The following is a 16,202-nucleotide window of genomic DNA, read 5'->3' as shown; positions in this document are numbered from 1 at the left end:
CACACACACACACACACACACACACACACACACACACACACACACACACACACACACACAGGGTTAAAGACATCCTCTAACAATGCAATATGTGTGCTACAACGGGAAAACACTGAACACTACAATATGACCACACACTGGCACACCCCTAGCTGGAGGGAGGACAAAAAGCTCCAAAAGGATATAAGCTCCAAAAGGAGTAGGATAAAGTTGCCCCTATATACTGATCTAAGATTGGTTTTGTGATTTACCCCCATAATGGTTAAAAGTTGCAATTTGGGAGGGTAAGCTGATCTGTGCCTAATGGCATGTTCTACCTGAAGCTTCTGGAAGAAGTAGAGGAAAGACATCAGAAGAAGATGAGTTCATTAACGTAACTCCCTTGAACACAGTTGTATGTGGCTGTAGCACTTGGTATGCCGCTCTCTGTACTTTTTGAAAACTTTGCCCTGAGCATAAAAGGTTGGCGGAGATTCAATCATACAGGGTAAGTAGAGGAGATTGACTCAAACAAGGATGGATAACACTGGATGTAGCCAGGGTTATTTCACCCCTGGGGAGGGGGTCTGTTTAGGTTGGGATTTCTGAGCTGTTTTATTAAACACATTTCTCTCTGTCCTTCAATCTCTCCCCCTCTCTCTCTCTCTCTCTCTCCGTCTCTCTCGTTTCAATTCAAGTCAAAGGGGCTTTGTTGGCATGAGAAGCAATGTTTACATTGCCAAAGCAAGTGAAATAAACAATCGCAGATGAACAAATAACGTTAAAACACACAAAAGTTTTAAAAAGAGAAAGACGTTTGAAATGTTATATTATTAACTATGTGTAGTGTTGTTACAAAGTGCACATAGTAGAAGTACAAATGGCAAGGGAAAATAACTAAACAGATACATTTACTTTGGTGTTTGTGTTCCACTGGTTGCCGTTTTCTTACTGCAGCAACAGGTCACGGATTTCGCTGTGATGAGTGCACACAGCGCTATTTCACATAACAGATATGGGAGTATATCAATATTTGATTTGTTTTCCAACTATTTTTAGGTCCATGTAACGTGAGGGAAATATGTCTCTCTTATGCTATCGTACATTTGGCAGGAGGTTAGGAAGTGCAGCTCAGTTTCCACCTCATTTTATGGCCAGTGGGCACATAGCCTGTCTTCTCTTGAGAGCCAGGTCTGCCTATGGCGGCCTCTCAATAGCAAGGCTATGCTCACTACATCACTACAGTCTTTTTTCCTCAGTTTTCTATCAGTCACATTGGTCACTCTCTCTCTCTCTCTCTCCTCTCTCTCTCTCCTCTCTCTCTCTCTCTCTCTCTCGTATACACCGTATGGAACAGCGGGGACTGTGAAGCAACACAAACATAGGCTCAGACACATGCATACACACACAATAACATACGCACTATACACACACGTACACATGGATTTTGTATTGTAAATATGTGGTAGTGGTGGAGTATGGGCCTGAAGGCTCAGTTGTATAACTGACTTAATTTTGCTGGACCCCAGGAAGAGTAGCTGCTGCCATCCATAATAAATACAAATACTGTACTCTCTCACTCACTCTCAATCTCTTCCTGGCTCATCACACTGTCCATCTCTCTTCTTTTCTCTCTCTCTCGCTGTCTGTCAATCTCTCTTTCTCCCTCTCCGCCATTTCACTCAGCCTCTCTCTGTCTGTCAATCTCTGTCTCCCTCTCCCTCTACCTCTCCTTTTATCTTTGATGAGGCGTCAGAGCTGTCCTTGTGCATAGCCTCATATGGCCTTGTGTGTACAATATGACTAACACAGTCACACAGTGGTTGTAGACTAAAACAACAGACAGTTGAAAGGTTTGGAGTGTGTTGGCTTTTAAATACTAGATTGGGTGTACTTGCCAACCGTGTCTGTCTACATGACAACAAGACATGCAAAGCATCAGAGTCTAAAGTCAACATCTATACAAACATGTCAGCTATGCCGTGAGTACACACACACAGACACACACACACTGCAAAATGAATTAATAATCTTTTATTTCTTCCTCTTCTCTTGTCCCTCCTCTGTTGTCACACCCCCTCCCTCCCTCACATCACATAGGGCCACTGATGCCAAGCGAGGTTTGGGGATTTAATTTGCAAAAGACAATTTGGCTATTTTGTTGGAAACTAAAATTGAAACAGTAAATCATGTTTAAATATGCTGCCGTGTGCACGCACGTGCACTCAAATGCACGCACACATACACACTAAGCTTCAACCTCAGGGAAGGATTTCATCCGTAACCTTATCAATGCTATCTGGATTACAAAATGGCGACAGTAATACAAAGCGCAAGGCGAGCGAACCAGAACCTAAGAGATGAGCTGCCTTTCACCGAACTGCAATGGAATCCTCCAGACAGGGCTCTACACAGACAGACATCGAGTTCACAGTAAGGATACAGGAGATGAAGTAACGTTACCGCACTACAAACTACATGAAACAGTAACAATGGAAAACAGAAGAAGATTGATGAAAGGAGACACACTACAAGCCACATCTCAAGACCACAGAGTTAAGATGCAGGGGAGTTTCCCTCAGAAGTCTCTCTATGAGCGTGCCATACTGCATTCCGGAATGTAGTAAATATTGATAACTGAGTTTATGTTGTAAAGGCATATTGAGTACATATGAGTCAAACATGTTTATTTTGTCATATACACAGGGGCGCAACTTTCACTGGGAACGGGGGGGGCATTGCATTTTTGTCCACCCCAGTTTTATCATTGGAATGTGCTACAAAGCGAGGCAACAGCGTGCTTCAGGACCATGCAAACGCCTCCGAGCGGTCGGATAGGCTGTTTGCAGTGTTTATCCGACTGGACAAAAAAATAAAATAATAATAATTATGTCCCCCCCACTTCTAAAACCAAAGTTGCACCCCTGCATATAGTCATATGCTTTCAGTCATTTCTGTTTTGTGTGTGTAAACATCAATATATATATTTTTTGTATTTTACTATTTTACTATTTCTTCAATCCAATTACGATCTTGTCTCATCGTTGCAACTCCGCAAAGGGCTTGGGAGAGGTGGAGGTCGAGTCATGCGTCCTCCGAAACATGACTCGCCAAACTATGCTCCTTAACACTCACCCGCTTAACCCGGAAGCCAGCCAAGAAAAGGCCTCCCGGCCAAACCCTCCCCTAACCCGGACGCCACCCTATGAGACTCCCGGTCACGGCCGGTTATGACACAGCCTGGGATCTAACCTGGGTCTGTAGTGATGCCTCAAGCACTGCGATGCAGTGCCTTAGCCCGCTGCGCCACCCCCGGAGGCCTAAACATCAGACATTTTATGGTTGTTCGTTCCTTATTCTGCTGCAAGGTGAGGCGCTTTTAAATTACAACAGATTATTGTACTTGTGTGTACGATCATACACACCTCGCCAATATCAGGTAGTCTTTCAAGCACATAATTGAAAGAAATCTGTTGTTCGATGACGATTAAATACAATGTGTGGGTGTGTGTGTCTGTGTGTGTGTGTGTTTGTGTGTACGTGCGCATTCTGTCAGTGGAGGCTCCGGTATTTATTTAGCAAAGATGACAACACATAATCCCTCCGGACAGACACAAGCAAAAACTCATGACATAAATGTTATGCACCAGCTGAGGCTACACCTAAACATTAGAAATCTGACATGCTTTTTGGGGTGAAAATGAGACTATTTTTCAGTCTGATCAACTGTAGGCTACTAATAAGAGCATATACCTTATGCGCCCTGTCCATCTGGTCAGCGTAAACTAATTGGTAACGTTTTTATTTTATATATTTTTATTTAACCTTTATTTAACTAGGCAAGTCAGTTAAGAACAAATTCTTATTTACAATGACGGCCTAAACAAAAGGCAAAAGGCCTCCTGTGGGGACGGGGGCCTGGGATTAAAATAAATAAATAAATACAATAGAAATATAGGACAAAACACACATCACAACAAGAGAGACAACACTACATAAAGAGAGACCTAAGACAAAAACACAGCAAGGCAGCAACACATGACAACACAGCACGGTAGCAACACAACATGGTGGCAACACAACATGGTAGCATCACAAAACATGGTACAAACGTTATTGGGCACAGAAAACAGCACAAATGGCAAGAAGGTAGAGACAACAATACATCACACAAAGCAGCCACAACTGTCAGTAAGAGTGTCCATGATTGAGTCTTTGAAGGAAGAGATTGAGATAAAACTGTCCAGTTTGAGTGTTTGTTGCAGCTCGTTCCAGTCGCTAGCTGCAGCGAACTGAAAAGAGGAGCGACCCAGGGATGTGTGCACTTTGGGGACCTTTAACAGAATGTGACTGGCAGAATGGGTGTTGTATGTGGAAGATGAGGGCTGCAGTAGATATCTCAGATAGTGAGGCCTAAGAGGGTTTTATAAATAAGCATCAACCAGTGGGTCTCGCAACGGGTATACAGAGATGACCAGTTTACAGAGGAGTATAGAGTACAGTGATGTGTCCTATAAGGAGCATTGGTGGCAAATCTGATGGCCGAATGGTAAAGAACATCTAGCCGCTTGAGAGCACCCTTACCTGCCGATCTATAAATGATGTCTCTATAATCTAGCATGGGTAGGATGGTCATTTGAATCAGGGTTAGTTTAGCAGCTGGGGTGAAAGAGGAGCGATTACGATAGAGGAAACCAAGCCTAGATTTAACTTTAGCCTGCAGCTTTGATATGTGCTGAGAGAAGGACAGTGCACCGTCTAGCCACTCCCAAGTACTTGTATGAGGTGACTACCTCAGGCTCTAAACCCTCAGAGGTAGTAATAACATCTGTGGGAAGAGGGGCATTCTTCTTACCAAACTACATTACCTTTATTTGGAGGTGTTCAGAACAAGGTTAAGGGTAGAGAAAGCTTGTTTGACACTAAGAAAGCTTTGTTGTAGAGCATTTAACACAAAATCCGGTGAGGTGCCAGCTGAGTATAAGACTGTATCATTTGCATATAAATGGATGAGAAAGCTTCCTACTGCCTGAGCTATGTTGTTGATGTAAATTGGAAAGAGCGTGGGGCCTAGGATCGAGCCTTGGGGTACTCCGTTGGTGACAGGCAGTGGCTGAGACAGCAGATTTTCTGACTTTATACACTGCACGCTTTGAGAGAGGTGGTTAGCAAACCAGGCCAAAGACCCCTCACAGACACCAATATTCCTTAGCCGGCCCACAAGAATGGAATGGTCTACCGTATCAAAAGCTTTGGCCAAGTCAATTAAAATAGCAGCACAATATTGCTTAGAATCAAGGGCAATGGTGACATCATTGAGGACCTTTAAGGTTGCAGTGACACATCCATAACCTGAGTGGAAACCAGATTGCATACCCGAGAGAATACTATAGACATCAAGAAAGCCAGTCAGTTGATTATTGACACGTTTTTCCAACACTTTTGATAAACAGGGCAAAATAGAAATAGGCCTATAACAGTTAGGATCAGCTTGATCTCCCACTTTAAATAAAGGATGAACTGTGGCTGCCTTCCAAGCAATGAGAACCTCCCCAGAAAGGTGTGACGACCCTCCCACTCTGTCTGCCGTATTCTCTCTCTTTGTTCTTGTTTCCTTATTAGGATGCCGGTGGGCGGAGTTGGAAGGGTCGTCAGCTGGGGAGACTCTCTCCATGCAGACACCTTGTTGTTTTTGTTTGTGCTAGTTGTGGTATCTAATAAATATATATTTTGATACTCCTTGTCTCCACGTTGTCTCCCTTTTGTTGCTAACTCTGAGCCGGTTCGTAACAAGTGGGAGCTCATCCGGGATTTTGAACTTGTGTTTGGGAGAAAACGTGGAGGTATGTTAAATTCTGTAGGTGCTTTGTTTGTATATTTAGTTAGTTTGAGTTTGGTGCTCAGTACTGGTTGCTTTTGTTTGTTTGGTTTGTGTGCTGTGTTGGAGAGAGTACATTGGTTAGTTTCCAGGCCCCTGCCCAGCCTGGAAAACGCTTGTTCTACTAGCTGTTGGGACATCGGTCTGAGGAGGTGAGTACAATCGGCTGTGTACCTCAGTGGAAGATTTGGATAGGGTAGTGAACCTTACTACCCGGAGCTATAGCCTTTTTCCCCTGATAGGCTTGGCGACGTGTTTCATTTTGGAATATGTTGGGCATGGTTAATGTTTGTTATTTTTGTGTGGTGTCTGTGGACTGAGCAGTTGTCTCGGGAGCACATCCGTGGCTTGGGGGAATCTACCAGCGTGCTGGGGGGTTACTTCCTTGCCAGCGGGCTATAGTGCATAATTACCCACTGCAAATCTGCATGAAGACTAGGGTTGAGTTATTGTAGGTTTTGGGGAAGCTCCATAGCTCATCTCTTTTCTGTGGTGCCCGGTGTAATTGTATTTTCTCTTGTTGTGGTCTGGTGTGCTCAGCTGAATCGTTGGAGTGGCTGTGAGTCGTTGGGGTGACTATGGGTCGTTGGAGTGGCTATGGATCGTTGGAGTGACTGTGGGTCATTGGGGTGGCTATGGGTCGTTGGGGTGGCTATGGATCGTTGGAGTGACTATGGATCGTTGGAGTGACTATGGATCGTTGGAGTGACTGTGGGTCGTTGGAGTGGCTATGAGCCGTTGGAGTGGCTGTGAGCCGTTGGAGTGGCTGTGAGCCGTTGGAGTGACTGTGGGCCGTTGGAGTGGCTGTGGGCTGTTGGGGTGGCTGTGGGCCGTTGGAGTGACTATGAACCGTTGGGAGATGTTGTTTGCGTTTGTAGATGCGGTCTCTTGTGTGCCCTGTTCCTGGGTGTTGTGTGACTGACCATTGTTTGGTTTTGTCGTGTTCTGGCTTTCCTGTCTGTTCCCTCCTGGTCTTGTGTTCTTCTTTCCTCTTGAACGTTGCTTCCTGTTCGCGGGGGTTGCTGGGGTCTGGAGAGGGAGGTTGGCTGGGGCAGGTGGAGGGTGGACGTGTGGCCTCTCGTCGGTTTGGGACGCGGAGGCTGTGTCAATTTGGGACGCAGAGGTTGTGTCAATTTGGGACGCAGAGGGCTGTGTCAATTTGGGACGCAGAGGGCTGTGTCAATTTGGGACGCAGAGGGCTGTGTCAATTTGGGACGCAGAGGGCTGTGTCAATTTGGGACGCAGAGGGCTGTGTCAATTTGGGACGGAGAGGGCTATGTCAATTTGGGATGCAGAGGGCTGTGTCAATTTGGGACGCAGAGGGCGGCACGTTGTTCCGGGGCCCTTGTTGGTCCCCGGTTTTATGGGGGGGGGTGTGACGACCCTCCCACTCTGTCTGCCGTATTCTCTCTCTTTGTTCTTGTTTCCTTATTAGGATGCCAGTGGGCGGAGTTGGAAGGGTCGTCAGCTAGATGGGAGGCACCTGGGCTCGGGTGTGTCCCAGGATGGGGGCACCTCTTCCGCGTTCATTGGGGAGACTCTCTCCATGCAGACACCTTGTTGTTTTTGGTTGTGCTAGTTGTGGTATCTAATAAATATATATTTTGATACTCCTTGTCTCCACGTTGTCTCCCTTTTGTTGCGAACTCTGAGCCGGTTCGTAACAAAGGAGAGACAGGTTAAAAGGTTGGAGATAGCCTTTGGCGATGACAGGGGCAGCAACCATAAAGAAGAAAGGGTCTAAACCATCTGACCCAGATGGTATTTTGGGGTCAAGTTTTATGGAGCTCCTTTAGCACCTCGGACTCAGTGACTGCCTGCAGGGAGAAACTTTGTAGCGGGCAGGGGAAAAAGAGGGAGAAGCATCGGGGATAGTCGCATTAAAAGGGGTGGGAGATAAGGAAATATTGGATGGGCAAGGAGGCATGGCTGAGTCAAATAGGAATCCTGGTGATTAAAGAGCTCAGCCATAACAACCACATCATCAATGTTATGTATTTATAGTCCATTTGTGTGTCAGGAGAAAATGTGAATGTGATCAAATTTTGTTTATATTCAAAATTGGGCTGGCTATGCTGCCTATCCGTTTTTAATCCAAAATTATTAACTGGAATGAATCAATCAACATAATACTGATGACAGATGTGAGTACATTTTTTATAAGGTTTACAGTTGCATAGGCCTGCATGATGCAAATATGCATAAAGAAAGCTCAGCCCTGTGAGTTCTATTGTCTATCAGTTGTTGTCTATGTGTCTGGTTAGAGCTAATCCCCCTCATAATGTAGTCTAAATATAATGTATATCAACAAATATAATGTAGGTTTTCATCCCACCCAGGGCCAGGAGTTTTTTTAAAGAGTTTTTTAAACCATGTGACCTGATGAGGAAAAACTGGTCCCATCATAGCCCATATCAAACCTTTTTACAACTGATTAATCACTGTCATACCTTACAGGGTCCAGAGTTTTCCTAGTTCGCTTAACATGTAAGGAAAAACTCTTGGCCCCAGGGGTTAAAATTTACCCACCGCTTTGGGACCTATGGTGCCACCAGTCTGATTGTAGTTGTCAGTTATCGTCAGGTATGTGGATGATCAGGGCTTTATTAAGGAATGTTTCTTGGGATACTTTGATGTGTTAAGAGGGTGAGATGCGCAGTCTGTGTTTGACTTTATGAATTTTGAGATGTCTGAGTTTAAGTTCATAGAGAAACTCGTTGTCCAAACCTATGATGGCGCAGCTGTAATGGAATGTATCTGCTATTTGTATTTACAGCTAAGTCACCTCCTGTTCCCTGATTAAGAGGTGACGACTACTCCACTCCACTACTATTGTCAACTTTCTCCTGACATGAACTGAAGCCATGTCTCATGTGCCCACTCAACCACTGGCACATTGAATGTTTTCCCTCCAAGCACTGTGTGTACCCCTGTCAATTGTCTCTCATTACTGTATTTAGAGTCAATCACATACACAATCACATTATTACACATCACTGATTTTACTCCTTGCTAAGACTAACTAATTCTTAGCTATTTTGTCTAACTGTGCAGTGTGTTGTGTTATTGTTTTTTGTCTTCCCAGTCAAATCCTGTCCTGCACTGGTCAATCCTCTGAACACCTCAACTCATGCCTCATACCCTCATTCAATCACTGCTGTGATCCCTTTCCAACACGGTGTAAGTAGCCCTCCCATTCCCCATAATATTGTATTATAAATGTCTTTATTAAATGCTTTAGGTTAAAATAATTTGTCTTTGACGATTTTTGAAACACTTTGTCGCGGGCCTCCCATGCTCCTCAATTTTTCAAGTCACCAGCCTCCACTGATGTTTGTGTGTGTACCACTGTATCACTCTAATTAGATAATGGAGATAAACGACTATTCAGAGGGATATGACTGCCTTATTTCCATCCCTGTTTGTTCTTCTCTTCTTCGCTCCAGCAAAACGCTCCATCTGCATTCCCACCAATTAATTTATGCTAATCTCTCTCTGTACGGGGTGGGGGGGGGGACCGGCGAAGCGTCACTAAACTGTGTTTCTGGACACAAGGTCATCTGTGAATAGGCTTTGAAAAGACGATTGGACCTGATGCACCATGATGAGGTAACCTCACAAATAGATTGGCAGAAGACAAACAAACACAGCCATGCATGGGAGCGAACACAGACACACACACACACACACACACACACGTTCAGGCACAAAGACACACACACACACGCAATGGGGAAGGAGGCAAAACAGGGAAACAAGGAAGTTGACCTAAAAATTGGGATCTGCCCTGGGACGCCGAAACTACAGCATCAAAGGGAAGAGAGGGGCCAAAAGAAGGAGAAGGAGGATAAGATGCTTTTGATGTGCATGGAAGCAGCCAAGGGTGTAGAGAAGACTCCCTCCCTCTATCTCTTCTCTATCTCCTCTCTCCTTCAGTTCAGTCTAGGCCTGATCACATTGGCCTACTTTACCACAGTATGAAAATAAGGGCTTTATTGTGTGAATCCGTTATCAGATAGCCAGGCAGTCAAGGGAACTTCTGGTAAAAGTTTCAGAAGAATTCTAACGGCAAGAGTTTAGATTCCTTGGGAATTTATTTTATGCAGACAAGGATGGAGCTTAGTTTTTATTTAAGTTTACTAGACTACCCTCTCAAAGGCTTATAGACTTAAACATGGTGAGAATATGAATGGGAAAACCCCTCTGCAACTCAACTGTGGCAAGACAGACAGACAAAAGTAACAAATACCTTTCTTCTTTGGTGAGGTTAGCGTTTGTGATATCCAAGCTTTTACTGAAAACAGACTTACTTCAGACAGACAGAAAGAAAGTAAAGAGACAGATAGAAAGACAGTCACATAAAGGGACTGATTCTAAGCATTCCTTAAAAAAGTACAGATTATTGTATAGGTCATGAGTTGGCAACCTAAGGAAAAGTTAACCGAAGAAGAAAAATGATTGATCATGACATGACAATGAAAACAAAGAAAAATACACACATTACATTAATATATTAATCAGCAAGTAAATACAGATTAAACAGAGGTGTAACTTGAAGGGTCATGCTAATATGGAGTATTCTCACATTTGGTATACTTTCTAACAGTCTATAAAAAGTTGAAGTCTTAAAGCCTCTATCCTCTTTGGATGACTCACCCGCACAGAAAGTTGTAAACTTTTCAGCTTTTCTGTCTGTGTTAGACTGTCATAACACCCTAAGCAGCTTAATAACAAAGTTAGTGAGGAGAGGGATTCAACTGGAAGTACACACACAGCAGATTGAACTAATGGACAGAGATATCCAGCAAGGTGCCATAATATGTAGGCACCCTACTGCTGTGTATTTGAATCCGGTGTTTGTGTGTGTGTGTGTGTGTGTGTGTGTGTCCATGCATGCACGTGTCTGTGTGTGTTAAAGAGATTCTCCGGTAATTTTGTATACTTTTTAGCCAGTAGTTCTGAAAGTAGCACTCACAAGCCAGAAGTGGCCCTCAAAATTGCAGACTACGTCACATTTGTGCAGATATGTGCACCACGTCATTGCTTTCTCTCTCTCTGCTGCGTCCACTGAGCCGTTGGGCCTGCCATGCAACCTCATTGGATAACGCTGCACAGGCCTCTTGCTAGCTGTCACTCAAATGCGAGGGACTGAAGGTCAATGTAGGGAAAATGGCGCAGCACAGCTTCAAGATAAACAGTCGCTTTCAAACTAGGGATTTCATGGCTAATTGAGGTAAGCCATTAATTCTACTCATAGATTATGTATGTATGAACGACACATTGACACATCCAGCCCAAAGCGGGAGGTTTAAAAAATACTTAGTAGTCGCCAAAGTTCCGGAGCATGTCTTTAATATTCAGTAATTTGAAGAGTACTACACTGAGAGTGGGGACTACAGACCACTCATATTAATCAGAGGGCCTGTGGTTCTGTTATTCACTAGCTTTAATCTCATGTGTTTACACTGATATGTGTTGCATGTACTTGTGCATGTGTGTATGTGTCAATATGATACATGTGAGTGAGTCTATGTACTGTATGTGTGTACACCACACCATACCTCTGTCCATGTGCGGCCATGTCGATGGCTCGTCGTACGGGTACAGGAGAGCCCCCCTCTGTGACGCTCAGCACCTCCATAGACTTCCTCTCCGGCCTCCTCTTCCCATGGCGGTTCAACATGGGGGAGTCCACCCGCTTCCTGGGCGGGTCAGCTGAACAGGGGTCAGGGGTCAAAGGTTAGGGGGCCGGGGGAGAAGCAAGTGAAGAGAGAAAGAGAACTAGTCAGCAACAAACCAACTACATGTGTGACAGAACATCCTATCCGAGTTATGGTGTAGCTACTGCAGGTTTTCATTTGTAAAAGGCATAGAAGGTTTGGACTAGTCTACTTCTCCTATTGTGTGGGGGTAAATTGGACCAGCCTACCTATCTCACTGCGCGGGGGGAGGTTCTGGTCCTCCTGACTGGGGTACCTCTCCTTCCGGTCCAGCAGCAGGAAGTAGATCATCTTCTCCTGGTTATCACTGGAGAGACAAGACAGTAAAGTCATCCTGTCAGATGTCCTTGAAGCACCTCAGAGTGGATGACTTCGCTGACACCTCGCTGACACATTTCTCCCTCCATATCTCTCCATCCCTCTCTCCTTCCCTCTAGTCAGAGAGCAGGTCTTTCATCAATTTGCTATGATCTCTGTCACAGACCAGTGAGTGCATGATTTCCCTCCCTTTTTCCTCCCCTTCCATCCATCCTTCCTCCCTCCCTTCCTCCCTACCTCCCTCATCAGAGAGCAAGTCTTTGGTGAGTTTGTTTTTTTTACCTCTGAAGCAGCACAGAGTGCACTTCTTTAACCCTTCCATCCTTACAGTCCTCCCTCCCTCGCCCTCTTACTCTCTCCCTCCCTCCCATCCCTATATCACTCACTCGTCAGAGAGCAGGTCTTTGGTGAGTTTGCCCTTGTCTCTGAAGCAACCCAGAGAGTGCATGCTCTCCAGGACGTCCGGGTCTATCTCTTCAGTGCTCAGGGTTCTGATGGCCACCTTCCTGGGGACAGGCTGCTCCGGCTCAGGCTCGTTCTTCCCAGCTCTGACAGACAGGAAGAATGACAGAAATGACTGACAGATTTTATTTTTATATATATATTTTCATCTTTATTTTAACAAGGAAGACATATTGAGACCTAGGTCTTTTTTTCATGCGCCCTGTAAAATACAATAGAAATATACACATTATACACAAAATATAAATATATAATATATATATATATATATATATATATATATATATATATATCTATATATATATATATATATATATATATATATATATACACACAGTTGAAGTCGTAAGTTTACATACATTTAGGTTGGGGTCATTAAAACTTGTTTTTTCAACCACTCCACAAATTTCTTGTAAACAAACCATAGCTATGGCAAGTCGGTTAGGACATCTACTTTGTGCATGACACAAGTAATTTTTCCAACAATTGTTTACAGACAGATTATTTCACTTATAATTCACTGTATCACAAATCCAGTGGGTCAGAAGTTTACATACACCAAGTTAAGGCCGCTCAGCAAGGAAGAAGCCACTGCTCCAAAACTGCCATAAAAAGCCAGACTACGGTTTGCAACTACACACGGGTCTGATGAAACAAAAATAGAACTGTTTGGCCATAATGACCATCGTTATGTTTGGAGGAAAAAGGGGGAGGCTTGCATGCTGAAGAACACCATCCCAACCGTGAAGCACGGGGGTGGCAGCATCATGTTGTGGGGGTGCTTTGCTGCAGGAGGACTGGTGTATTTCACAAAATAGATGGCATAATGAGGGAAGAGGAAAATTATGTGGTTGTATTGAAGCAACATCTCAAGACAACAGTCAGGAAGTTAAACCTTAGTCGCAAATGGGTCTTCCAAATGGACAATGACCCCAAGCATACTTCCAAAGTTGTGGCAAAATGGCTTAAGGACAACAAAGTCAAGGTATTTGAGTGGCCATCACAAAGCCCTGACCTCAATCCTATAGAACATTTGTGGGCAGAACTGAAAAAAAGTGTGCGAGCAAGGAGGCGTACAAACCTGACTCAGTTTCACCAGCTCTGTCAGGAGGAATGGGCCAAAATTCACCCAACTTATTGTGGGATGCTTGTAGAAGGCTACCGGAAATGTTTGACCAAAGTTAAACAATTTAAAGGCAATGCTACAAAATACTAATTGGGTGTATGTAAACTTCTGACCCACTGGGAATGTGATGAAAGAAATAAAAGCTGAAATAAATGAATTCTCTCTGCTATTATTCTGACATTTCACATTCTTAAAATAAAGTGGTGATCCTAACTGACCTAAGACAAGGAACCTTTACTAGGATTAAATGTCAGGAATTGTGAAAAACTGAGTTTAAATGTATTTGGCTAAGGTGTATGCAAACTTCTGACTTCAACTGTATAAGTACAAGTCAAAGGTTTGGACACACCTACTCTTTCCAGGGTTTTTCTTTATTTTTACTATTTTCTACATTGTAGAATAATAGTGAAGACATCACAACTATGAAATAACACACATGGAATCATGTAGTAACAAAAAAAGTGTTAAACAAATCAAAATATATTTTATATTTGAGATTCTTGAAATTAGCCACCCTTCGCATTGATGACAGCTTTGCACACTCTTGGTATTCTCTCAACAAGCATCATGAGGTAGTCACCTGGAATGCATTTTAATTAACGTGTGCCTTGTTAAAAGTTAACTTGTGGACTTTCTTTCCTTCTTAATGTGTTTCAGGCAATCAGTTGTGTTCAAATCAAATCACATTTTATTAGTCACATGCGCCAAATACAACAGGTATTCACCTTACAGTGAAATGCTTACTTACGAGCCCCTAACCAACAATACAGTTAAAAAAAATACGGATAAGAATAAGAAATAAAAGTAACAAGTAATTAAAGACCAGCAGTAAAATAACAATCACGAGACTCTATACAGGGGGGTACCGGTACAGAGTCAGTGTGCGGGGGCACCGGTTAGTTGAGGTAATATGTACATGAAGGTAGAGTTATTAAAGTGACTATGCATAGATGATAACAACAGAGAGTAGCCATTTGATTAGGTGTTCAGGAGTCTTATGACTTAGGGGTAGAAGCTGTTTAGAAGCCTCTTGGACCTAGACTTGGCACTCTGGTACCGCTTGCCGTGTGGTAACAGAGAGAACAGTCTATGACTAGGATGGCTGGAGTCTTTGACAATTTTTACAGCCTTCCTCTGACGCTGCCTGGTATAGAGGTCCTGGATGGCAAGAAGCTTGGCCCCAGTGATGTACTGGGCAGTTCGCACTACCATCTGTAGTGCCTTGCGGTCAGAGGCCGAGCAGTTTCCATACTAGGCAGTGATGCAACCAGTCAGGATGCTCTCGATGGTGCAGCTGTAGAACTTTTTGAGGATCTGAGGACCCATTCCAAATCGTTTCAGTCTCCTGAGGGGGAATAGGTTTTGTCGTGCCCTCTTCACGACTGTCTTGGTATGCTTGGACCATGTTAGTTTGTTGGTTATGTGGACGCCAAGGAACTTGTAGCTCTCAACCTCCTCCACTGCAGCCCTGTCTATGAGAATGGGGGTGTGCTTGGTCTTCTTTTTCATGCAGTCCACAATTATCTCCTTTGTGGTGTACAACCACTGTGATTATTATTATTATTATCTGACCCTAATGGTCATCTATGAACGTTTGAACATCTTGGCCATGTTCTGTTATAATCTTCATCAGGCACAGCCCTCAGAGCCTGGTTCCTCTCTAGGTTTCTTCCTAGGATCGGGCCTTTCTATGGAGTTTTTCCTAGCCACCGTGCTTCTACAGTGAGGGAAAAAAGTATTTGATCCCCTGCTGATTTTGTACGTTTACCCACTGACAAAGAAAAGATCAGTCTATAATTTTAATGGTAGGTTTATTTGAACAGTGAGAGACAGAATAACAACAAAAAAACGCATGTCAAGAATGTTAGAAAATGATTTGCATTTTAATGAGGGAAATAAGTATTTGACCCCTCTGCAAAACATGACTTAGTAAGTACTAAAATAACAATGGTGGCAAAACCCTTGTTGGCAATCACAGAGGTCAGATGTTTCTTGTAGTTGGCCACCAGGTTTGCACACATCTCAGGAGGTATTTTGTCCCAATCCTCTTTGCAGATCTTCTCCAAGTCATTAAGGTTTCGAGGCTGACGTTTGGAAACTCGAACCTTCAGATCGCTCCACAGATTTTCTATGGGATTAAGGTCTGGAGACTGGCTAGGCCACTCCAGGACCTTAATGTGCTTCTTCATGAGCCACTCCTTTGTTGCCTTGGCCGTGTGTTTTGGGTCATTGTCATGCTGGAATACCCATCCACGACCCATTTTCAATGCCCTGGCTGAGGGAAGGAGGTTCTCACCCAAGATTTGATGGTACATGGCTCCGTCCATCGTCCCTTTGATGCGGTGAAGTTGTCCTGTCCCCTTAGCAGAAAAACACCCCCAAAGCATAATGTTTCCACCTCCATGTTTAACGGTGGGGATGGTGTTCTTGGGGTCATAGGCAGCATTCCTCCTCCTCCAAACATGGCGAGTTGAGTTGATGCCAAAGAGCTCCATTTTGGTCTCATCTGACCACAACACTTTCACCCAGTTGTCCTCTAAATCATTCAGATGTTCATTGGCAAACTTCAGACGGGCATGTATATGTGCTTTCTTGAGCAGGGGGACCTTGCGGGCGCTGCAGGATTTCAGTCCTTCACGGCGTAGTGTGTTACCAATTGTTTTCTTGGTGACTATGGTCCCAGCTGCCTTGAGATCATTGACAAGATCCTCCCGTCAGG

General features: G+C 44.0%; 1 protein-coding gene across 2 annotated transcripts in view; it reads right to left on the bottom strand.

Moving 5' to 3' along the window:
- Positions 1-16,202, bottom strand: part of brsk2b (BR serine/threonine kinase 2b) — a 199,601-nt gene that overhangs the window by 30,166 nt on the left and 153,233 nt on the right. For both annotated transcript variants that reach the window (XM_082969348.1, XM_082969349.1), the window contains exons 10-12: positions 12,282-12,443; positions 11,787-11,884; positions 11,419-11,572 (exon numbers count right to left, since the gene is read on the bottom strand). In XM_082969348.1, coding sequence (XP_082825474.1) covers positions 11,419-11,572; positions 11,787-11,884; positions 12,282-12,443 — 414 coding nt within the window. The remainder of the gene's footprint in view (positions 1-11,418; positions 11,573-11,786; positions 11,885-12,281; positions 12,444-16,202) is intronic.

The sequence above is a fragment of the Salmo salar genome, chromosome 26 (genome assembly GCF_965601325.2).
Source record: "Salmo salar chromosome 26, fSalSal1, whole genome shotgun sequence".
NCBI lineage: Eukaryota > Metazoa > Chordata > Actinopteri > Salmoniformes > Salmonidae > Salmo > Salmo salar.
This window is presented reverse-complemented; position numbering and strand designations above follow the sequence as displayed.